This window comes from Physeter macrocephalus, chromosome 5 (genome assembly GCF_002837175.3).
Source record: "Physeter macrocephalus isolate SW-GA chromosome 5, ASM283717v5, whole genome shotgun sequence".
Lineage (NCBI taxonomy): Eukaryota > Metazoa > Chordata > Mammalia > Artiodactyla > Physeteridae > Physeter > Physeter macrocephalus.
In genome coordinates, this window is record NC_041218.1 from 44,962,705 (window position 1) to 44,989,495 (window position 26,791).

The window sequence follows — 26,791 nt, forward strand, 5'->3', positions numbered from 1 at the left end:
GATTGGGATTGACATGTATACACTGATGTGTATATAAAATGGATGAGTAATAAGAACCTGCTGTATAAAAAAATAAATTAAATAAAATTCAAGAATTCAAAAAAAAAAGACAAATACTGTATGTTACCACTTATGTGGAATCTAAAAAATAAAACGAATGAATATAACAAAACAGAAACAAACTCACAGATACAGAGAAAAATTAGTGGTTACCAGTGGGGAGCAGAATGGGGGAAGGGCAAGATGGGGTAGGGAGGAGCCAACTACTATGTATAAAATAAGTAAGCTACAAGGGTATAATGGGACTTCCCTGGCAGTCCAGTGGTTAAGACTCCTCACTCTCAATGCATGGGGCACGGGTTTGATCCTAGGTCAGGGAACTAAGAGCCCACATTCTGCACAATGTGGCCAAAAAAAAAAAGAAGTAAAAGCAGAACTAAGGTTTAAAATTTAGGTATCACATAAAATTTTGGTCCTTTTAAAATATATATTTCTTTATTTTGCCCACTTTATTGCTTTTTTTTTTTTTTTTGCAGCACGCGGGCCTCACTGTTGTGGCCTCTCCCGTTGCGGAGCACAGGCTCTAGACACGCAGGCTCAGCGGCCATGGCTCACGGGCCCAGCCGCTCCGCGGCATGTGGGATCCTCCCGGACCGGGGCATGAACCCGTGTCCCCTGCATCAGCAGGCGGACTCTCAACCTCTGCGCCACCAGGGAAGCCCCTGCATTTTAAAACAATTAAAATTTAACTATATAGTCTGTAATCTTTAAGCTTCCATTATAAAAATGCTTTTTGATCATTTCCCATTTCAAACCTAAAATAACAAAAGCTGTGTATGAATAACATTAAGGGAATGATATGAGGAGAAAAATATGGGGAAATCCTCCATCATGGTTAAGAATTTTACTCTTAAAAATCAATGGCAATTCATCTGACTCTCTTATTAATTAGGGAGAAACAAACCTCTCTGAACAAATCCCAACACTACTTGCTTTAAAGATAGATTACATAACATCTCTGTATATCCTTTAATCTACAACCATATTTCAAATATTCAATATGCCCATTCAGGTGGTACCTAAATAAAAGACTAAGTAAAAGATTATACTGGTCTCATTCTAACAATAGACATATTAAGTTATTTCCATCTACAGCAAACTCTACTTAGGAAAGAAGAGACTATTTGAAAAAGTCTTAGACAAAATAAATGTATCATCAAGAAAATCCTTTGAAATAAAGCACAGAGTATCACAGAATAGCTTTCTTTTTTTATTATGTCATTTACATAGATGAACACTAAAAGCAACCATTTGAGTTTCTAGATGAATAGGTAATTACCTAGAAAATCAAATTTTGCTTCATGAATATAAATTCATTTTTAATGTTCATCATGTTTAGGCTTTCTTAAAACAAGCATGACTATGATAACATAAAAGCTTCTAAATATGATTTACTTAGTAAGGACATAACTCTAAGGTATCACATTAAAGTTGCCACTTACAGCTCGGGTATCCAGCAGCTAAAAGGGTCAGCTGCATTACTAAAAGTGAGAGGGCAGATGCTGCCTATTAATGCCCACTGCCTTAAATCAATAGCAGCCTCCAGCCAAGGCCTCCTTCTCCCTCCCCTCTCCAGAAAGCCACACACATCCCACCAAATGTGAAGGGGAGGAAAGATAAAAATGTGAATACGTACATACATATATACATACATACATACATGAAAGTGTTTTGTGTGTGGGAGGGGAGGGGATTGCTGTTGATGACAATAGTAAACCTCTCCAAATGGAAAGATATTTAGAAGTAGTCTTATTGCTACTAGCTGGCCAGATGAAAGTTAAACAGCCTCGTATAATACAGAATAAATAATTCACCTGTAGTGGCTTCTAAAAAAATATATATTAAACTAAGATTCACAGTCTGATGCTTCTCTACTTTTAGTTCATAGGTTTCAGGCCACTCAGAAAGAAAGGGAGAAAATGTCTTTAATACCCCCACCCAACATTAGGGCAATGTAACTCATGCTCCACTGAGAAATGAAGTAGCATAAAAATATTTCTAGCAGTTATATTGAAGCCACACATAAAAGTTTGTTCAATCTCTTCATATAGGAAAAAACTTAAGTCTCCCAGAAACAGAAGGTGATGTATTTAACAGAGAATAAAAGAAGCTATTGGGGGGGATTAAGTACATTACTCATTAATAATTACATAAATTAAAAGTATATGAATCACAATGGCCCAGTGGTCTACAGACATAGGTTTTTATCTATTGGTTAAACAAGACACAATATAATTTAAACACACAGAAAAGAGAAAATGGAAAAAAACATAGATAATACACTGCACTCAGTCTTTGCTGTCCTACAAGACAGTTAATTTTATTGTAAATTTTCTTTACTTAATACTGTTTCCTAGATGATATTATGTGACCTCAAGAAACAATATTTCAGGGGTTTCCCTGGCAGTCCAGTGGTTAACACTCCTTGCTTCCACTGCAGGGGGCGAGGTTTCAATCCCTGGTTGGGGAACTAAGATCCCACATGCCACGCAGCATGGCCAAAAATATAAAAAATAAAAATAATAAACAATATTTCAATAGAAACAATAGAAGTTTGCATTATAAGGTATGAATTGTTCAGTGCCTAGGTAGAAATATACTCTGACCTACGTTGACTCATCTCCTCTCTTGTGACAAATTACAGATCCCCTTTTTATTTTGCCCATGGGTCCTTTGCTTGCTTATTTCATCATTGGATGAAAAAAGTCAAAAGGTACAAACTTCCAGTTATAAGATAAATAAGTACTGCAGATGTAATGTACAACAAGACAAATATAATGAACACTGCTCTATGTTTCATATGAAAGTTGTTAAGAGAGTAAATCCTAAGAATTGTCATCACAAGAAAAAAATTTTCTATTTCTTTAATTTTGTATGCATATAAGATGATGGATGCTCACTAAACTTATTGTGATAATCATTTCATGATAGATGTGAGTCAAATCATTATGCTATACACCTTAAACTTATACAATGCTCTATGTCAATTATATCTCAAGAAAACTGGAAGAAAAAATTAAAAATTAAAAAACTCAATGAACACTTACAGTGGGTGAATTTAATTATATGTAAATTATACCTCAATAAAGTTGAATTTTTTTAAAGAAAAAAAACCTGAGGTTTCTCCCAAAGAGCATCAGAGTGTTGTGTAATTTCTGATTATCAAAAAATTTTTGCTGGTATAAACCATTCTACTTTCACTCTCTTATAATTATATATTTCAAGTGGCCAGTCCTGATACATATGTATATGAGTTTGATAAGAATATAAAATACTTCCATGTAAAATATGTAAGAGAAAGAAATTTTGACATAATCCATTAGAAGATAATTAAATATGCTTTCTTAACCATATGCGTGTTGTTAGGCCCGAAGGCCTCTTCCATCCTTGTCAAGGGGAGTGCTGACCTTCTCTCCTTTCATACAACACTAAATATGCTTTCTATGAAGTGGTATGAGACACTTTGTACATAAAAATACATGAACTCATGACTGCTGGCATAAAATAAAGTCAATGCCAATAAAAACATAATTCTTTTAAAATTTCTTTTCTACAACCTAAAGTTAACAGTATATGCATACTCATTAGCATAATAAATAACTATGCATATCAGGAATTCAAATCGCAATTATGCCCTTCATGAAATATGGATCTAAGACTCTTCATGAGTTATTCATCTCTGTCTGACAGAATAAAAAAGGTTAATAAAATGTTTGACCTGAACAAACAAATAAATGTTCCATAAACAAATTCCCATCATCCACAGAAGAGAAGACAGGATTACTGAGACTAAATTAAATTCCCACAAAATTGAAAACACTTTTTTCAGGCCACAGTTTTAATCCACTCCTATAACAAATGCATTATGGTCAAAAAAAAATTTTTAAGCAGCCTAACTAAATACTTTTTAAAATTTCCCATAGGCAAAGTGTTCAGGCTGTGAAGCAGTATGCCTTTTTTTTTTTTGCAGTACGCGGGCCTCGCACTGCTGCGGCCTCTCCCGTTGCAGAGCACAGGCTCTGGACGCGCAGGCGCAGCGGCCTTGGACCACGGGCCCAGCCGCTCCGCGACACGTGGGATCTTCCCGGACCGGGGCACGAACCCGTGTCACCTGCATCGGCAGGCGGACTCTCAACCACTGCACCACCAGGGAAGCCCAGCAGTATGCCTTTGACCCTTCTAACTGAGTCACTTGTTTTCAATTGCTTCATTAATCCCTTCAGTCAGTCATTCATTCAACCAACATTCATTGAATACCAACTGCCATGCTTGAAGAAACTGAACAGGGTGGTCCCAATGTGAAAAGAAGAAATGCCCATTCTTTTTTTTTTCAGTTTTATTGAAGTATAATTGACAAATAAAATTGTATATATTTAAAGTATACAACGGGATGATCTGACATACATACACTTCATGAAATGATTTTCACAACCAGATTTAACACATACATCCCCTTACATGGTTGCCATTGTGTGTGTGGGGGGGGATAGGAATGCTTAAGGTCTACTCTCTTGGCAAATTTCAAGTATACAACACAGTATTATTAACTATAGTCACCATGCTATACATTAGATCCCCAGAGCTGATTAATCTTATAACTGAAGCCTTGTGCCATTTGACCAGAATCTCTCCATCTCCCTCACCCCTAATAACCACTATTGTAGTCTCTGAGATGCCCATTCTGTAAGCCAACTCCCCAGAGAAAAATCTCAGCTGGAGAAGGTATTCTCCCCAGACTTGAAACTAAAGTGTCCCTAAAGAGTACACATCACAGGACCCCAGTCCTGGCCACAGAAAGAGCCTAGATTGGGGAACTAAGACCTATTAGAATTCACACTGGAAGACAAATGACTTGTTTCTGTGCTACATGGCATTCTGAATGAAACTCACCTAATACTGCTATTCAGTTTAGCTTGTTTTTAAAAAACCAAACATTGCAGACTCACTGGGCTTCTAGGAACTAGTGAATTTCACTACATATTTGAGTATCACTTGGGAGGTTCAAATGGCTTAAAGATGAGTTTGCCAAAACTCAAGGTACTGTATTAATTCATTTTCATATTGCTAAAGGTAAAGCAATACTTCTAGTTAAAATTGGATTTCCTGAACTCAAATGTGACATAATCTTGAAAGACTTTTTCAAAATAAATATGAATTCTCATTAAATATATACAAGCTGGAAGAAAGATATGTATTGGGGGGGAATAACACAAGAAAGGTGACAAGAATCTCCTTAAAAGCAACACATAACTATTGCTTGATTTTTCTAAAGTATTTTTAAATTACAGCACTTAAAAATGGGCAAAAGTAACCTAGACAAGAATTATTCTAATTTTAACAAAACTTCATTTAATTTTTCATAAAGACTAGTTTTTAGACATAAGTAATTAAGGAGTAAAAAAGGAAAGAATTAAGATGAATAATCAATCCAAAGTTACTCTAAGGATATGAATTTGTTGATTAAGAGTAAAGAATTCACTATCTAAATTCTATTCTAGCAAACACAAATTCTGTTTGATAAAAGTTGCAAAAAAGCAACAAATAAAATTTATGAGATCTGCCTTTAGGCAGATACCAATAAATAAAAATTATTTTATAATATTTTATGTTATTTAAATAGAAATTTATTTTGCTTAACTATTTTAAATTTTTTAAACTACAAAAGTTATATATTTGCTGGACTGAAACTGGCACAAATAATTATTATTATAACTATTTTCTTTAAAGTAATTTTGTGTAGAAAACAGTAACACATATCCATTTCTGGCAAAGACTAATAGTCTGGAGGAAAAAGAAATAAAACAAATGCATAGGTTTAGTGGATCACATACACTATATCATTTACTTAAAAAGTACTTCATTTCAGTGATACATAAAGAAATCCCTATGTTTAATTCTAAATCATGAAAATTTTTCTACACCACCTCAAATAAGGGAAATTTGTTCTAATCTTAGAGTACATCATTCCTGGGCATTACTTCTATCATACCACTACACCACACACACCAAAAAATAAAAAATAAAATAGAAAATCTTTCAACAAACTATAACTTTGATTCTTGTAATCTTCTTTCCATAAAACTATGCAATACATTCTAAATTTTGCCATTTTTATATGGTGATGCTTTAATGGTTGCAGTAGTTGTGGTGATGTCAGTTACACTAAAGAACAACAGATGGGCTGGATGGAAGAACAAAGCATTTCCTACCATCTGGAAGCCTGTAGAAATTTTAAAAAGCAGCAAGATAACTTTTTTATCTCCATCCGCCCATTACTCCCAATGTGATTGTGTTTTAATTTTTCATATTTTTCTGCTAAAGTTTAAGTACTCTGAATATTGTTTCCATAGACACTGTTCCTGCTGCTTGATCACTCACACACTAGCTCCATGCTGCATTCACACAGTATGGGCACAGCTGAGGCTTTGCAAAGTAGATAATGTTTTTTTCCAACTACAGATCTTGAAAGATGTCATATATGCTTTCTCCATCGTTAACAAAGTTTTTTTAAAAGAAGGGAAATGTAGAATTTTTATACTCCTAAATGTTCAGAGTTACCACAAAATTCATTGCTAAAGGCAAATTGTTATATGGTCCAAATCAGAATAATTTTCCTTCCAAGAAAAAATTTTAAATGTTCAATTAATATGAACTGTTCCTACTCATTTGAAATACGAAGGTAACAAGATGGGATAAGGAGAGAAATTTGCTGTTGGAAATAAGTATAAGTGAGAGATAAAAGGTATTATTTTTTTCATTGTATTTTGATAACTGAATACTAGTAATTTCTAATTTACAAACCATAACTTTTCTTTTAAATAAAAAGAAAAAAGGAATAATTTTCTACAACACTGTTCTTCTTAATTAAAATACTTAATAATTTACCTTTCACTTTTTATTATTCCAAAATATTTATATCTATATTAATACATCTAAACTGGTTTAGATTTAAATGAAAGAGCCTTGGCAGCATCATTGTTTTTCCAAAGACTGAAGTTGATTTTTAGAATACCTTAGGCTTCCTAAACGTTATTTTAAGAACATATCCAGGGCTTCCCTGGTGGCGCAGTGGTTGCGCGTCCGCCTGCCGATGCAGGGGAGCCGGGTTCGCGCCCCGGTCTGGGAAGATCCCACGTGCTGCGGAGCGGCTGGGCCCGTGGGCCATGGCCGCTGGGCCTGCGCTACGCAACGGGAGAGGCCGCAGCAGGGGGAAGCCCGCATACCACAAAAAAAAAAAAAAGAACATATCCAGATTCTTCCACCCCTCAGTCCCACACTCCAAAAGTAATCACTTTTGTTTTAGGCTTCTACCTTCTGGTTTTTCAAATGTTTATCATTTTAATTTCAAACAATATACTGTCATTAGATTGAATATTGGATAGCACTAATATGAAAGGGAAACAATTGTTCTGGAGAAAAGAAAGGTATGAGAGTTTTTTAGTAGAAACAGAAAGAGTTGGGACTTTGGCTTCTAGTAGCATGGTAGACTAAATACTCTGAAGGGTCGTATCACTTTCTGCTTTTCTATGTTGGAACATTAACCATTTATGCTATAATTAGTTGTTTACATGTTTGATTATGAGCTCCGGTATATTACTGATCTTTCTATGCCTCAGTTTTATCACCTATAAAATGGGAATGGTAATAATAATAATAGTAGCAATTCTTAGAAGAATTAAATAAATTACTATGTATAAAGCACTTAGAATACTGTCTGGTGCATAGTAAGTGAAATAAATATTAGTTATTATTATCATATGGACTCTTGGAACAGTGTTATGGTAAAAGAACACATTACTAATTAGACAATCAATGTATGCTCTAAAACATCTTCATAATATGTAATACATGCTATCTACAAATATTAAAATACTCTCACTCTAAAAACCTTGGAAAATTAAAGATGACTTTTTGATGAGCTACAAGGGGAAAAAAGTATAATAAATCTTTCTTTCTACACTAAGCAAAGTTTTCACTCAGCCAAGGCTTATCAAGATTTGAACATAAGTTCTAATTAGAACATATGTTCTACATTAATGAATTAATGTTCAATAATGGCATTCTGTCACCTACTTAATTAAAACAAAAACACTTTAACTTTGCATTAGTACAGTTTTCTCTATGGTTTTAAATATTACACACTCAAAATAAATTATGGGCATCTGAATCTTTCTTTTTTTAGCATATCAATAAAGCAGGTAGTAACTGTTTCTATTTTACGCTTATTTTAAATAGTAAACTGCATTTCAGTGAACAAAAGTTAGTAGACTTTATCTACAGGCAGGAAAACCACTGAATACAGATCCCCATTTTAGAATATGTGGGAACCCTCCTATCTATTCAGTGATAGACTCTGTGTGTCACAGAGGTCAGATAATTGAGAGATAAAGCCCTATTTTAGCAGGCAAAATTTCACTTCCTTACCAGTTTCAAGTTAAAGTTATAAAGAGGACCTAAATGATAACATGATTGCTTGACTATATTATATTTTTCAACCCCATTTTTTGGTAATTTTATTTAGTATTCCAGTCTCTTGAAATGAAGTAATGCACCATCACTCTCCCCAATCTGTTTTTTAAAGATGTAGGGAGTTAGTGAAGATTTCTAAACTATTAAACACTTCAGAAGTTTTGAATGAGTTACTGATGTAGTTCTTTTTAGAATTTAAGAGCCTAATGATACAACGATGCCAGTACACACCAGGTAATAAATATGTACTGCTGTATTCTTGTATTGCCTTTCAGATAACAGTTGATTCCAATTTTAAGGCATCCAACTTTAGCTTATAGAGTAAGATTTATATATTTACATACACCCTTTTTTATTTTGGCAATATCCCAGATATGCACTCCAATGCTAGTTCAAAAGTATAGACCATATACTGGTTAACAAGTTAAAAGAACTAAGTTCATTAAAAGTTCCAAAGTTATTAGTAGCAGAATATAACCTAATATTACCCAAAAAAATAACTTTGTTTCTCTTTTGTATTCTCCAGTAAGCAACTTAGAAAATGTAACTTTTTTATCTTGGAAATATAAGTATTTTTTAATAATTTAGAAATAAATTTAAAGCCTCATTCTATCTTTGAAACCAGAGTATTTGAAGTGAGGAGGGAAAACGTAAAATTGTATATTTCCAAGAAAGATGCATGTATTTCCAAGAAAGATGAAAGCAAAGTCACCAACCTGATACAAATAATCTCCAAGACCAAAGGGCCAAGGAGCTATGCATTTATTAAAAGACAAAACTCACCCTAACTAGTGAAAAGCAAAACACTTTTCTGCTGCTACCACTCTATTGAACAACTAACTCCTCCGCCAGCCCCCTCATCCACTATGAAATTAACTCTCATATCAGTATGGCACAGAGTATCAGAAACCAAAACACAAGGTTTTTCCATATAGATTATTTTCTTTGAGACTGAGCACTTCCTTTTAAGAGAAGTTCACAGCCTCAATGACAGTATGTCTAAAGAAATTTTGCAGTGGAAATACATGGTAATAAGATGAATTCTACCATTAAAACATTTAATTTATAAAACACAGAAGAATAAACCCAACTAGCATTCTAAGTGCAACTCCTTATCTTTGGCTGTAGAGTGTTTCTAAAACCTCTGGCAGACAAATTAAACAGATTTGCTACGGAATGTACCAAAGTCAAACAATCTGCAACTGTAATTACTATTAAACTTTTCATGAGAATGGAGGATGCTGTGTTTTACATTACTACATAAAAAATAAAATGATAATGAAAACATGAGACCACAGCAAAAGATTTCTAACTTTCATAAGGAAAGTTTTTCTAAGGATTATAACCTCAATTGATAAATAACAATAAAGACATGGCTTTTTAATTTATTTGTAAGATTACTGCAAGTCTTTTCCATGTGAATAAAATACTTATCGAAGGAGCAATACTACAGTTCATAAAGCAGCATATTTTTTTTTTTTTTTTTTTTTTTTTGTGGTATGCGGGCCTCCCTCTGTTGTGGCCTCTCCCGTTGCGGAGCACAGGCTCCGGACGCGCAGGCTCAGCGAACCCGGTTCCCCGGCATCGGCAGGCGGACGCGCAACCACTGCGCCACCAGGGAAGCCCATAAAGCAGCCTATTGATAGGCCATAGGTCAACCATGGTTTAGCTACATGGTTATAAGGACTTTACAAGCACAATTCTTGTTCAAATGATATAAAATCCAATCAACATAAAATCTAGAAATCACCTCTTTAAAGACCTTGACCATACACAACAGAAATACTGTATATGCATACAAGTAATGATGACCATCAAAAGTAAAGCAATTCATTTTACTCCCAAAATGCTTCAACAGAATTGACATAAACAATTTGTCTAAATCATGGTTACTGAGGTATCAACAATAAGAGAAAGAAAAAAAATACCAAATACGATAAATTCTGTTCTTCCTTCCCCCATATCTCCTTACATTAAGTTATAATCTATTGTGTTACACTAGCAGGCCCACCATGTCCCAAACTGAAACTCCCCTTTTCTGATAGGGGTTCTCTCGCCCTATTTATATTTATATTTATTTATCATGTAATATATTATATAATATTAATATTTCTGGTTAACAACCCAATTATCATCTTATGCCACTTAAGTCGCAATGGGTTTCTTTAAAACTGATTTATCACTATTAATACAGAAAATATATTTTTTACTTCCCAAATAAAAGGAAAAAGCAAAACAAAACAAAACAAAAAGTAAACAAGCAAATAAAAAATAGGGGAAGGAATTAGACTTCTCAGGAAAAACTAATAGTGAAAACACTGAAAATCAGTAAGCTTCATCACAGTAAAATGAGCTAAATTAAGCTTAATTTAATTACAATGCCAAAAGCACCAATTACAATCAACTACAAAGTTTCTAAAAATCACCAAAAGAATACAAGTGCTACATTATGGTGAGGAAAATGGAAGGTTAGGAAAACAATCAAATTAATGTCAAAACCCACTATGTTAACCTTTATGAGGGTATGCAAATTCTTTCAATTGACCTAGAATTCATCTATAATGAACACTGCACGAAACAAGACCAAATATGAAACAGTCAGAAAGTACAGTGGGATACCCAATTACTAAAGACAGTGATATATTCTGTGTAAAATTAAGAGCTCAGCCACATTTCAAGGACCATATCTTTCTAAAAAGGTTTCCATTTTATTTTTTAATTTTGTTCCCAAAAAACTCACCATTCTGCTCAATCTCTAGCCTGAACCAAAATTATTTTTGGGAATTAAATGATAGTTCAGAACTGGAAAAAAGCCCATTTCTCCAAAAGAATCCCTAAATTCAGTAGTATTCAAATCTAATTTCCAACTAGATTTTTCTCTGCAATTTAATGATATGATCCTAAGGCTCTTCTGAAATGTTCAATTCAATATGGCAACAGTCCTCATGCAGTCTCTCCAATAGCTAACTAAAATGGCCATACAGGAGCTGAAAGAGACAAAGACACAGACATGAAATTATTGGAAAAAGGGAGGAAAGTGTAGAAAACAATCCCATAAACTGTAAATTCAGAACCTAAAAGAAATTTAGACTAATTATCAGGTAGATAAAGCCAAAAACGCAGCTTTAGCTTATGCCACACCCCAGCTTCAATTCATAGAGACCAACTGAACAAAGGTAGGAAGATGTTTTATTCTTCTTCCCTAATCTCAACACCTACCCTAATCTAGTTCAGAAACCCAGGTTCCATAGGAACCATAAAACTATGCTGACATCTTTTACTACTCAAACCTGACCTATTATGGAAGCAAGGTATTTTATCCCTACCCATCGGAACCTCTCCCACTTCTGCCACTGCCCTTGGCCTCTCTACACTATCTATATCCATACAGAGGTAACAAGTTCTATAAAACAACTGGCTAAGTAAAGGACAGAACTTAATAGTAGCATATTATATACTCAGAGATAGAATCCCAAAATAAACACTAAAAACAGGTTTCAAAGTAAGACATAGCTGGCACAAGTACATCATGGGAATTATAGCCTGCCATGTACTATACTGGTTAATAATACCAAAGATGCAGGAGGAGGGAGGCATGCAGAAGGGAGAAAGATATCACTTCAGTAGGCTAAAAAAATCTCCAATGGTAGACATAGAAAATGCTGTGGAAGCACTGATACAGAGCACAAAATTCAGACACTCTCCCAGAAAACAGTAAGAAAAATGACAAAGAAATAAAAATTATGAGGAAGAACATAGTGGACATGGGGAACAGAAAATAAATAGCCAACCAAACAATATTCATTTCCCTGAAGGATGGACTATATCAAACAGAACTGAAAGAATAATCAAACATACAATATAAGGAAGCTTTCTTCAGCAGCCAAACAAATAGTCTAAACAGATTAAATCCACCACGTTCCCAACTAAATCAAGGAAAATAATATCATACAAACGTATAGTGACAAATGTGGCATTTACAGAAAAAAAGTGAAAAACATTCTTCAAGCAACCACACACAAAGAACTAGTTACTTACAACACAACAAAAATCAAGTTTTCCATAATTCTCTCCCCAGCAACAATAAACATCAAATGATAAAAAAAAAAAATGACTTCCAGCCAAAGATGGTGCAGCAAAACTCCTCAAAACTCACCAAAAAACAGCAGAAAGTATGACAATAACAACCAGTGCCCCCATCAAAAAAAAGGGAAATTGAACAAGGACATCACTACAGTCACAATCAGCAAATTTTGAGGCCTAACATCTTATTTACTTTTTTTAATTGAAGTACAGTTGATTTACAATGTTCTAGGTATACAGCAAAGTGATTCAGTTATATACATATATATATTTATGTCTATTCTTTTTCAGATTCTTTTCCATTATAGACTATTACAAGCTATTAAATAGAGTTCCCTGTGCTATACAGTAGGTCCTGGTTGTTTATCTATTTTATTGAGGCTGAACATTTTAAATTCTGTACTGTAGTAAGATAGGATGCCAAGAGCTGACACATGCTTCTCAGACCTCAAGCATAGAGGTATACAGAGTCAGGCCCTAGACTAACATAATGAGATCTAAGGATTCAGGTGGGATGCAGGAAATGGAATATAGAAAACCACAGTATGATAGCCAACAAGGACCTACTGGATAGCATACGAACTTTACTCAATATATTGTAATGGGCGGGGGTGGTGGTGGTGGTGGGATGAATTGGGAGATTGGGATTGACATATATACACTAATATGTATAAAATAGATAACTAATAAGAACCTGCTGTATAAAAAAATAAATAAAATAAAATTCAAAAAATCTTTTAATAACCTATAATAGAAACAAATCTTAAAAAAGAATATATATAAAATATATATAATATACATATCTATAACTGAATTACTTTTCCTTATACCTGAAACTAACACAACATTGTAAATCAACTATATTTCAATAAAAATTTTTTAAAAAGAATAGAAAGATACAGTAGAAGTATAAGATGCATTTATCAATCAGCTAGCTTCCTAACCAATGAAGATAAGAGGACAAGCAGCAGCCACTGATTTTTGACACCAACAGCCTGTGACTGGAGATACAGGGGGACTTCTGTTAGACTCATCCACCTCTTAAACCCTGAAAACTGAGGGAGATGGACCACCAGGGCAACGGAGAAATTAAACACAATGAGAAGGTAAAAGACTCAGGTGGTCCGAGTTCATTACTCTCTCCCATCACTTCCCACATGATTCTTAAGTAAATTGGTGCCATCATTTTTAAAATGAGCAGTAACTGCAAGTAATGAACAGAGGACCTTTGTGTAGAAATTGCAAATAAAGTAAAAGAGATAGAGATGAGGGAGATCGGAACATAAGCAAAAAGCAGAAAATATCCATAGCAAGAACTTCCTAGGGAAATAAATGAAGAAATCAGACAAACAGCTACTATTGTATCAATGAAATGAAAGAAACATAATTTTTTCTTTGTTTGAAAAGCACAAACACAAACTGGAGGGATGAAAGCCACATTAGGAGCAATAACAAGAAAAAATAAAATACAATAAAAACAAAGATAAGAGCATGGTAGACAGACATGGATAAAAATCACACAAATCAAAATAGAAAAAAATTGACAATTAATGAGGTGATGCTAGATTTGGAAGACAATGTAAGCTTAATATATTTATAATAATGATATTGATTAAGAAAACTGAACTGGTAGACCAGAATGAATATTTAAAGGTATTATGGAAGAAAATTTTTCTGAAATGAACAAAAACTTGAATCTATCAAATCTCACCTTGCTCTAGAACAAACTCATACACACAAAATTAATCAACTGATGATAATGCTAGTGAATTTACAGTCTTTTAAGGATTAAAAAAAATAAGATATGAGCATCCAGGAAGAAAAAGCAATTCATTCAATAAGAAGTTTTAAGAAAAGTTCAGCCAGCCTCAGACTTTACCACAGTAACTATCAACACCAAATGGAAGTTCCAAAATTCTGGGGGAAGCTAAGATAACCTTCAAGTATAAAAGCAATAAACAATTCTCAAGATTGCAAGAAGACTTATAAGGCTTTCCTCAAATCTACTGGATGATTGAATTCAACTAACCAAGAAGTAAATCAAGATAATTCAGGAACGGTAGAAGAACTGGTGGTGAGCTTTGAGAGGATAGAATAAAGGACTAAAAATAGTGATTACTAAAATGTATGTAAATGTTTTAAACTTTGACAAAATAAATAATAGTAAGATACCAACAATGTCAGAACTTGGTAAAAAGAGAGGAAGAAGAAAGCATACGTTGCTGTTTTCCTTATCTTTTATAACAGGAGTCAATGGACACTGCCAAAAGTTGAAATACCACTTTAAAAAATTGAAAATATCAACCTTTTACTTTTTTTCTATACTTAGAGGGGTCTTTTAGAAACTGAAATACATTGTTGTGAATAAATATCTATATAAAATTCATGTATTCCTTCCATTTTATCTATTTCTTTTTTCTCTTAGAACATAAAATAAACTTATATATAAAAAACATATGATTCTGCTTTGTAAATTTTATCCTGTGCCTAATTGGCATATCTGTAGACAAAAATATCAGGCTCGATGTTTAACAGGTGCTAGCAAATGTCAATTCTGGATGGTAAGATTGAGGTAACTTTAAATAATGCTTGAGTTTTATCTTTTTTTTTTTTTTCCAGCCATGCCATGTGGCTTACAGGATCTTAGTTCCCTGACCAGGGATCGAACCCAGGCCCACAGCAGTATGATAAAAATTTATCATTGTACAATATTTTTCTGTCATGTATTTTTATCAGCTATAAATTATTATTGTAAACTATTCTAATGCTTTTTTCAAGAATGTTTCTAAAATTTGCATTCACTTTTTATGTAGGCAATATGATCATACAGTGATTTTAATGTATTTTTCCATATCTGTTAAAGATTGTGAATCTTTTTATATCATGAATTATAATTTTTTAACTTATTAATTGTGCTTCAGCCCTCAGTAGGCTGATTTAATGTTCCCCAGAATGGTATAGGGTGTTATAGTGTATGGTAAAATAAAGAAAAGAGATATGTATGTGTATGTAACATCTAATACATGGAAGAATTCCAAGTGCAAAGAAACCACAACTCACATACAAGAAATGGAAACCAAAGAAAATAGTATAAAAAGTAGAGAATATCAAAGAAGCTGAAAATTGACAAAATACATCGAATGTAACAATTTTAAATGGGTTGAAAAATCCAATCAAATTATTTTTATAAGAAATACACCCAAAATAAAGTTACAGGTTAAAAAAGCATAGACAATAGCATACCAATAATTAATAACAAAGTGAACTCAAAGCAAACAAAACAAAACAAAGAAGTAAGAAAACATTAAATGAAAGCACAAAAAAAGGTCACTTTATACTGGCAAAATTTTTTAAACTAACCAAAAAAATAAAATAAAATAACTATCATAAACATAAGTTGAATAATTAGAACTAGAATATATAAATCAAAAATACTTAGATATTCAACAAAAAATTGACAGAAAAATATAGTAATGAAAGACAAACATTCCACTGCTGATTAATAGATTAACAGAGGAAAATATCAATAAGAATGCACAAGCTCTGAAAATCATAATTTATGCTCTACCCTACTTCCAAGAATATTTACAAATATTATTGGGAATATTAAGCCACAAAGGAAACCCTTAAAAATATAACATAGCAGAAAGTGTATATATAGGCCAACATTCTCTTTCTACAAAGCACAAAGGAAAAAAAAGACAAATTAACAGCGAATGTTAAACTAAAAAGAAAGAAAAAATCACTTTGAAATTTAAAAACTCTCCTAATATATATGTCTTCAAAGAAACAATATCCTTCCATCTATGAGTCTCAATTTTTTCATATTTAAAAAAAACTTTAAAAGCTCTTATGAGGTCTTTCTAGCCACCCCTCACCCTGACACACACAAACCACATGATTTTCATGTATCTACCGAGCATATACCATATGTTCAGCTTTCTGACTGATTATTCAATGTGATATGCAAAAGTAGAACAGGTCTTTACATTAAAACAATGTATGATCAAATTGGGGAGTTAGAAAAAGTAAAGAACAGTCACCAACATACTATAAATATTATAGAAATTCAAAGAAGGAGATCAGGGTAGAGAGGAAAGCCTTATTTATGTGACTTGTTAGGACTCGAAGATAGAAGAAATCTGAAAATCCAGAGAAGAAATGGGGAGAACATTCTGGTCAAGAATACTATATCAATGAAGACTAAAGAATAAAATATTAAATACTGACAGTTATAAAAAGTTACTATAGTGAATATAGCCTAGGAAGAAAAACACCGTAGTCCTAGACCAAATTGTTTATACTAAAAAATGAGCTGTAACAAGATTTTAAAGCACAATGGCTGTGGCTGCCAGCTAAAGTTTGGAAAGGCTCCCATCACTTTGAATGTCCATTCAAATAGACTTCTACTTTTAGGTATATTTCATATCTCTAGAGAGAATAACGTTACCGATAAACAATGATCTTTATTTGCCATTTGGGAAACTGACTATAGCAGAGATAAGATACTCCACCAGGCTTCCATAGCTACTTTGTGCAATGAGAGGAAAACAGTAATAGCTAAGAATTTAAAGAACATTATCACATTCGGGCTCTTCTGATTCTGTAAACTGTATATTTATTTCACATTCCTATAGTCTAACACACAAAAATTAAAATAATAGACTAAAAAAATTCTAATCAAGAATGCCATTTACCCTGAAAAGAAAGAAGGAAACCCAGACAGATTTAAAACTGGTTTATAATAAACAAGGTAGAGGACTAGGACTGCCAACTAGGAGGGAGTGGGAGGAAATAAAGCATCGTAGTTTCTGAAGAAAATGCTGCTATTAAGTATAATTGCACCAACTTGATCAAAATCCAGTATTTCTTATTCATTGAGAAGAAACACATTAAAATAGCAGCAATTTCCTTTACAAATAAACACATGCAGCCAAGGAAGCTTCTACCAAAAAAGTTTAACCCTAAAGGTAATAAAAAGCAGGAGTGACATTGTATCAGTGCTCTAACTTCAAATAATAACTTCTAAATACAAATAGGCTATAGTTAAGTCAGTAATAAATTTTTTTGATTCTACTAAAAGTTACAATGAAATTCTTTCAAACACTCTAATCCTATATTTTTATGTTAAAGTGCATAAAAATAAGAAAAAAATCTTCCAATGAATAAGTAGAAATTATTGCTATATGTTAACTGTGGAAATCATTAATGGTAATATTTGCACTTATTTATAATTATGATCTTTATGAGAAATAGGAAGTTTCACTTACAAGTACCTAAATTTAGGTGTGTCAGGCTAATTTTGAATATAAGCATCTTGCTGCACACTATATAGAAGTTTGACTTTTTATTCAAGGTACCTTCAGTTACTATTTGTCCCTTAACTTGTAAGTTGCATCTGGACCAGAAACTATAAATTAACCATAAATATCTTCTGGCAAGCCATATCTCTGAGCTTCTCTATGAGTATGGTGACTCTTAAAATAGACATATCCCTTGTAAATAATATATCTGTAATATAAGTATTTCAACTAAATGATCTCAATACATTCTTTCTATCTATCACTCTCCCATGCCCCACATACATACAAAAACCACAATGACTTTTTAGTATTTAAAGATACTGACTCCTGAGGGCCATGGAGACTCTAAGCCAAGATGGGCTGCATACCCACCAGTGTGAATCTGTCTTCTTGCACCTAAGCTGTCACTTGGGGGACCAAAGAGAACAGCTCTTGGATGGATATATGGACCACTGCAAGAATTACTCTCCCAAAAGAGAATTACTTGACGTTGCCCTGCTGGCAAGATATTTTTCCTGTTCTAAATCCTTATAAGTAAATCTGATATAAAATGTCTGGTGAGTCTGAGTGTTTGGTTGAACTTAAAAGACCATCTGGTGGACTTTGCAAAAGCTAACTCAAAATTTTACATTTTTCTTCAGATACAAAATAACTGTAATTTGTGTTAAGTGCACAGCAACTATAATTATAGTATTATAATTATAGTATTTTCTCATAAATATGAAAAGCTATTTCTTTTTAAAATATTCAATGTTTTTAAAACATTGTTTTTATTTTTCCAACATCTAAGCTTCAGATTAACCATTAATGCAAATATGAATGCCTTTCATTGAGCCTCAACAATAATACTCCACATTCAACCTCTTAAATTGGGGGGATTAGCCACATTGATCAGATACTATAGGCATCACTGAAGAAGTCTACATACAGTTTTTAAATGTTCAATAAAATGATCTAAATAAGCAGAATTGAATAGATCTGGGAATACATGAAGCTTTATAGAAAGTTGTGTTTCTATACATTTATTGAGATTTTCAATTCCTAAACATAATCTGAGATGCTAAAGAGTTTGTCAAGATCTTGCCTCATATACTGACAAACTGGAAAAATAACACAGATATCTATTTCTCTCATTTTTGATAAATTTTGCAAAGTTAATGTTAACACACGAATTTTGTCTTTCATTTAAATGCAAAAAGGCTCTATTTAAAATCTAGGGCTTCCCTGGTGGCGCAGTGGTTGAGAATCCGCCTGCCGATGCAGGGGACGCGGGTTCGTGCCCCGATCCGGGAAGATCCCACATGCCGCGGAGCGGCTGGGCCCGTGAGCCATGGCCACTGAGCCTGCGCGTCCGGAGCCTGCGCTCCGCAACGGGAGAGGCCACAACAGTGAGAGGCCCTTGTACCGCCAAAAAAAAAAAAAAAAAAAAAAAAAAATCTAAACTGTCCTGAACACATAATCATTAGCAATTCTGCACAGTTTGACATAATAAGTTCTGAAACAAATTTTGAAGTGTAACATTCTCACAGTCAACAATAAGTGATCTCTAAATGGGATCCATTAAATGCTTGAAGAAATCCTTTTCTATTTTAAAGAAAATAATCTATCAGGTAAACTATTTTCTTGAAATCTTGAATTTATAAAGAATATCTTGTTAGAGATACTAGACAAAAATGATTAAAGGTGCTAATTAAGGGTTTTTTATATCCTTCTTTACCAATAAAATTTATATATATATTTTTTTAAATTTATATTTTAAATTATCTCCACTGCAGATATTCAATGTCACTTGTCATTTTTTAATAAAATCATTTGCCATAAGACTTCTAGTGAATTCCTTAAGATACTCTTTTAAAAAAACTGTTAAATTAAACCACTTACTGTAAACAGCCCACTCTTACTGCTACAGGAATGTGGGGAAGTTGAGTGGCCCACTTCAATGTCACATCCTGATAAACATGCAACATGTTATTATGGTTTCCAATCAAAGTATTTATTGTTCCTTCAGAAACTATGGGTTGAAGATAGAGAAAGAGGATAATAAGAAAACAATCATTTCCCACAGTATATTATATCCCTTTTAGAGGATTTATGATACAAATTAATTCTAATGTCTTGACTTAATGCATAAAGATTTTAAGTAATAAAACGTTATTTTTCAACTACAAGCTACCAATATCAAAAAGAAAAAAATCATTTTATAAGTATATAAAAACTACATATATAACTATAAAAACTGTACTAGATAGTGGCCAACATTTTTGCATTTTATCTAGAAAGCATGAACTTGATTAATATTTAACACATTTAAGCTAATATCTACTAGACATTCACTACAGACAAATAATTCTATTAGGCATTACTATGCTCCATTCTGCTTGTAAAAGAGTCTGATGTTCTCTTAGAAGCATCTTGAACAGCCACATCTTGGAAAGCATTAATGCATACCTGAGGCCAATTCTACAAGTCATTTTGTATGAAGTAAAATAACTGACAAAACCAAATGTGTGCTTTATATCACACTTCTATTCAAACTTTAAAAGTTAAAATTTCCATTACATGGGCTGTATAAAACTATTTTCCTAAATGTTTAAAATATATGTGAGTGATTTGGGCTTTTATTGGTGTATAAAATATAGTCAGGACATATGGAAGAGATAAAAGAAAATGTTTCTACACACCTGAGCAATATGGGAGAAAACAACTTGGGCTACAATCAAGTTTCTTCATAAATCGAATTTGTCCATTATCCTTAAGGCAAAAAAAGTTTCTCTCACCAAGAACAAAAACAGAAGATGCTGACTGATTGAAAGAGACAATACATATATCAAGGGCTTGCTCTCCAATATTTAGAGTCCAATCCACCTGCAAAGGAAAACTTATGATCAATTTAGTTGCTAAAAACAGAACATTTCAGTCACTGTCATATCAATACAATTAAGAAATGCTTTACAACAGCACAGGCATAAAGATTGGCTAACCTTGGGCTTTCTTGATGGCGCAGTGGTTAAGAATCCACCTGCCAATGCAGAGGACACAGGTTCAAGTCCTCGTCCAGGAAGATCCCACACACCATGGAGCAACTAAGCCCACGCGCCACAACTACTGAGCCTGCGCTCTAGAGCCCATGAGCCACGACTACTGAACCCATGTACCACAAATACTGAAGCCCACGTGCCTAGAGCCTGTGCTCCTCAACAAAAGAAGCCACCACAATGAAAAGCCTGTGCACTTCAACAAAGAGTAGCCCCCGCTCACCACAACTACAAAAAGCCCACATGCAGGAATGAAGACACAAAAGAGCCAAAAATAAATAAACAAAATAAATAAATTTAAAAAAAAATTTTTTTTAAATGATTGGCTAATCTTATTCATTTTTTTTCCTATGACCATATTTTTGATATTTTGTAGACTCTAATAGTTTTTGCCCCATCTTTTACCAAATGATATTAGTTATTCAGCGGTTCAAAAACATTCATATAAGTTTAATCAAGGAGGTGAAGATCTGTGCATTAAAAACTATAAAACATTGATGAAAGAAATTGAAGAGCACAAATAAATGGAAAGATATTCCATGTTCATGGATTAGAAGAATTAATATTATTAAATGTCCCTACTACCCAAGGTGATCTACAGATTCAAATCCCTATCAAAATTCCAATGACATTTTTCACAGAAATAGAAAAAAAATGTGTAAATTCATATGAACCCACAAGACTCCAAATAGCCAAAGCAATCTTGAGCAAAAAGAACAAAGCTGGAAGCATCATACTATCTGATTTCAAAATATACTACAAAACTATACTAATCAAAACAGCATGGAACTGGCATAAAAAACAAACATCTAGACCAATGGAACATAATAGGAAGCCAAGAAATAAAACTCTGCATTTACAGTCAACTCATCTTTGACAAAGGTACCAAGAACACACAATGCAAGATGGTACAGTCTCTTCAAAAAATGGTGTTGGGAAAACTTGATATTCACATGCAGAGAAATGAAAATGAACCCCTATCTCATACCATATGCAAAAATCAATTCAAAATGGACTAAAGACTTAAACATAAGAACTGAAACTGCAAAATTATTGGAAGAAAACATAGGGAAAAGCTCAATGATTTTTTTGGATATGACCTCAAAAGCACAGGCAACAATATTAAAATAGACAAAAGGGATTTCATCAAACTAAAAAGCTTCTGCAGGGAAAAAAAAAAAAAAAGGTCATTATGGGATTATATGAAATCATGTGTGTGAAACTTTTGAAAATTGTAAAGCATTATGGAATTTAAAGTCTTTTATTCAATAAAAAATATATTTTTAAAGCTCTGCACAGCAAAGGAAACAACCAATTGTGTGAAGAGACAATCTATGAAATGGAAAAAATATATCCATATAGCCAATAAGGAGTTAATATACAAAAATAAATAAGAAACTCAGACAGCTCAATAGCAAGAAAACAAATATCTGATTTTAAAATGGGCAAAAGACCGAAACAGACATTTCTCAAAATAAGACATACAAATGGCCAACAGGTATATTAAAAAATGTTCACCACCACTAATCATCAGGGAAACGCAACGTGAGATGGAATGCATAAAAGTACGTGGTTAAAGAGGAAGTAAGATTGTCCTCAAGGTTAGGCTTTGAGGCAAGAATCAACAAATAAAAGTTCAAAGAAGAGATATGAAAAGTCACGTTAAAGATAGGTAGATATATATATATATGGACTTCCCTGGTGGCGTAGTGGTTAAGAATCTGCCTGCCAATGCAGGGGACACGGTTTTGATCCATGGTCCGGGAAGATCCCACATGCTGCAGAGCAATTAAGCCCACGCACCACAACTACTGAGCCTGTGTGCTGCAACTACTGAAGCCTGAGCGCTCTAGGGCCCACGTGCCGCAACTACTGAGCCCGCATGCTGCAACTACTGAAGCCTGTGCACCTAGAGCCCATGCTGCACAACAAGAGAAACCACTGCAATGAGAAGCCTGCGCACCGCAACAAAGAGTAGCCCCCACTTGCCACAACTAGAGAAAGCCCGTACGCCACAACGAAGACCCAAAGCAGCCAAAAAATAAAATTTTTTTAAATATATATATATATAAATTTCATGCCATCCAGAAATGATTTCGGTATTAATCTGTCTACTTTAGGATTAAAATATCTGAAGAAGGTATGAAATCCAAATGGGGCTAGCCAGAGAGGCAAATATAATCAGTGTGTATATAAGAACAATCTGGAATAGGGAGACAGCATAGTGAATATAGGTAGATGCATCAGATTATCTTCATCTAAATTCAGATTCAACACCAAGAAACCATTCAATTGCCACTTAGTTCAAGCGTAGTTTACCTATATGAAAAGATTCTACTGGACACAAGACATGAACATCAGTCCTAAGACAGTTAACATTTCTCATTACAATATAATAGGCTAGCATTCTAGCATTACTTTTCAGTGCTTGTAACTCAGGCAGATGTTTCCCTGACTCTGAGAGATGACGATTCATTCAGAGTGGATAGGCAAAGTTTCTGAGGCCACAGGCCAAGATCCTGCCACTAAATACTTTTAGTTCCCTAGGTACTGAGTGACACTCTTTGTAACCTCGCCTTAGGGAAATATACCACATTCTAAATTAATGAGTCTCAAAATGCACAGAAGTTTACTAAGAACAATCATTTAAAAATTCTTCCATTTCCTGACAGAGTAATAGGAAAAAAATCTACCATCCATCTGAAACAACCACAATACGGACAAAATGTATGAAACAACAATTTGCAAGGCACTGGATATCAGAAAACAAAGGACAGCAATTCCCTTAAAAACAGAAAATAAATGAGGTGAGTGGTAAAATTGCTCCTGCCATGAGAGAGTTTTCAGGCCATGGCACAGGGAGAAACAACCCAGGCAAAGCCCAACAGACTCCCTGAGTTAAGGAGATGGATGCTAAGAGTTCAGAGAAACCAAGGCAGCTAGAGTTCATAAGACAGCATGACAAAGAAAGAGAGCAGCACAGGGACAGAACTCTGAGATCTGTAAAGAATCCTCTCAAGTATTCAGCTGAGTACTTATCAGCACATTCATGTAGAAAACTACTCAAAGCCAGGGAAAGAACCACCCAAAAGGATAAGCGGTAACAGTGCCCAGCATTCACAAAGGGCCTGTAATACTGCCAGTACCCGCCAGCCAGACTGGAACACCTCATAATTCAAAGGGAGCTGGATAGAGCACTCAAAGGGTATTACCTCAGGAGTAGGGAATAAGTAGCCCCAGAATGAGCACTGCTCTGGTCCCACCTAACAAGACTTAAAAGCAAGACCCAAAAAGATCAAACTGTTTCCAACTAACTTAACTGTCTCCCAGGCCTAAGCTCAAGAAGATTTATAGAAACACAAAAATACCTAGCACCCAACAAAGTAAAATTGACTATATCCTGGCATCTAATAAAAAATTACCAAGCATGTAAAGAAACAGGAAAATGTGATCCATGATGTGGAAATAAATAAATAAACTGAAATTCACTCAAAATTGATACAGACACTTTTTTGTGGTGCCTCGGAGGCGGTCGGCCACTTCAGAATGAAGCTGAACATCTCTTTCCCGGCCACTGGCTGCCAGAAACTCATTGAAGTGGATGATGAACGAAAACTTCGTACCTTTTATGAGAAGCATATGGCCACGGAAGTTGCTGCTGACACTCTGGGAGAAGAATGGAAGGGTTATGTGGTCCGAATCAGTGGTGGAAACGACAAACAGGGTTTCCCCATGAAACAGGGTATCTTGACCCATGGCCAAGTCCGCCTGCTACTGAGTAAGGGGCATTCTTGTTACAGATCAAGGAGGACTGGAGAAAGAAAGGGCAAATCTGCACGGGGTTGCATTGTAGATGCCAATCTGAGTGTTCTCAATTTGGTCAGCGAAAAAAAGGGGAGAAGGATATTCCTGGACTCACTGATACTACTGTGCCTTGTCGCCTGGGGATCCAAAGAGCTAGCAGAATCCTCAAACTTTTCAATCTCTCTAAAGAAGATGATGTCCACCAGTATGTTGTGAGAAAGCCCCTAAACAAAGAAGATAAGAAACCTAGGGCCAAAGCACCCAAGATTCAGCATCTTGTTACTCCACATGTTCTGCAAGACAAATATTAGTGTATTGCTCTGAAGGAACAGCGTACTACGAAAAATAAGGAAGAGGCTGCAGAATATGCAAAACTTTTGGCCAGGAGAATGAAGGAGGCCAAAGAAAAACGCCAAGAACAGATTGCCAAGAGTTGGAGGCTGTCCCCTCTGAGAGCTTCTACTTCTAAGTCTGAGTCCAGTCAAAAATGAGATGTTCTAAGAGTAACAAATAAATAAGATCAGACATTTAAAAAAAATTGATACAAATGTTAGAATTAGAAAACAAGGACATTACAACAATTATTATAACTATATTCTTTATCTTTGAAAAGTTAAGTAGATACATGGAAGACATTTTTTAAATCACCCGAATTGAACTTGTAGAGATAGAAGCTATACCAGATGGGAATTAATACCAGATTAGACACTGTAGAAAGAATATTAGTGACCTTGAAAACATAGCAGTAGAAATTATCCAAAATGAAATAGAAAAAAGAATTTTTGAAAAGAAAAAGAAAATCTCTGACCTGTAGGGTAACTTTAAGTAGCCTAAATGTATGTGTAATTGAGAGGAGAGGAGAAAAGATGGAGAACAGAAAAATATATATGAAGAATTAATATCTAAAAATTTTCTAAATTTCATGAAAATTATAAGTTCACTGATGCACGAAGTTCAACAAATCTAAAGCATCAAAAAAGGAATGAAAGAAAGGAAAACTACACAAAACACATCATAATCTAATTGCTCAAAACAAGTAATAAGAGAAAATCTGAAAAACATCCAGAGAAAAAAGACATTATGTACAAAGGGACAAAGATAAGATGAAAGATTTCTCATGGGAACAATGCAAGCAAGAAGACAGAGGAGACCTCTGCTCTTGCAGGAGGAAATCAAGATGGCAGAGTCACAGGATGTAGAACTCACCTCTGGCATCAAACACAGCAAAAATATATCCATATGTGGAACAATTCTCACCAAAAATTAACTGGAAACTGGCAGAAAGACTGCTGTACAACCAAGGCTGGAAGAGAGATCCACACATAATCAGGTAGAAAGGGAAGAGAAGCGATCAGGTCAGGACGTGTGTGAGGGATGGGACTCAGAGGAAAAGTGAGACTTCACAGACAGAGATCCTCCCTGGGGAGTGAGCAATTTGAACTACATGCTGGGCACCCTAGCTCTGGGGTCCTGCACAGAGAAGACAAACCCCCTTGGCTGGTGGGAGGACAGAAGGGACTAATAGGAAGGCTGGGGGAATCCCAGATCCAGCTCAGAAGGAGTGCACACATTCTTATTCACTCCCAAAACAGGGCAGAAAGTGCAGATCGGAACTCCATGGGTGGCTGACTGGTTTCCTGCAACAACCTCGTGAGTGTCCCAGCCTGAACAGACTGAATGCTCCAGCCCTGCTTATTTCACATTGCAGCTCCACACTGGAGTGAGGGCTGCCATGACTGAGGAAAGAACTCAGCAGTGAGACACAGAGGCAGCTAAGACCAAAAGCATTGTCTAACCAGGGAGGGGGCAGCACAGGCAGCACATCAGAAGAAGCCTAACCTCTGTCTATGGCTGGACCACCACAGCCTATACCCATTCAAACACCAAGAGACTGCACAGGCCCTCCTACTCCAGCACTGCTCCCCTCTGGGACAAGGGTGCCAGTGCAGGAAATGGGGAGGGCTCACACTTAAAGGGAACAGAGCCAGAAAGACTCCACCCTCAGGGCTTCTGCTCCAGCAACTTGGGACCTGACCC

At 34.7% G+C, this 26,791-nt stretch overlaps 1 protein-coding gene, 1 non-coding gene and 1 pseudogene across 7 annotated transcripts in view; 1 reads left to right on the forward strand and 2 right to left on the reverse strand.

The window, feature by feature from the left end:
- BBS9 (Bardet-Biedl syndrome 9) overlaps positions 1–26,791 on the reverse strand; it is a 448,864-nt gene that overhangs the window by 312,905 nt on the left and 109,168 nt on the right. For all 6 annotated transcript variants that reach the window (XR_008617359.1, XM_055084928.1, XM_024129313.3 and 3 more), the window contains exons 8-9: positions 20,597–20,780; positions 19,797–19,926 (exon numbers count right to left, since the gene is read on the reverse strand). Coding sequence is in view for 5 of the 6 variants with exons in the window: in XM_055084928.1 (XP_054940903.1) it covers positions 19,797–19,926; positions 20,597–20,780 (314 nt within the window). In the remaining variant the exon portion in view is untranslated. The remainder of the gene's footprint in view (positions 1–19,796; positions 19,927–20,596; positions 20,781–26,791) is intronic.
- On the reverse strand, positions 3,359–3,489 carry LOC112067192 (U6atac minor spliceosomal RNA). Its single transcript, XR_002893136.1, has one exon. It is a non-coding gene; the product is annotated as a U6atac minor spliceosomal RNA (small nuclear RNA).
- LOC102989475 (40S ribosomal protein S6-like) lies at positions 24,476–25,263 on the forward strand (annotated as a pseudogene).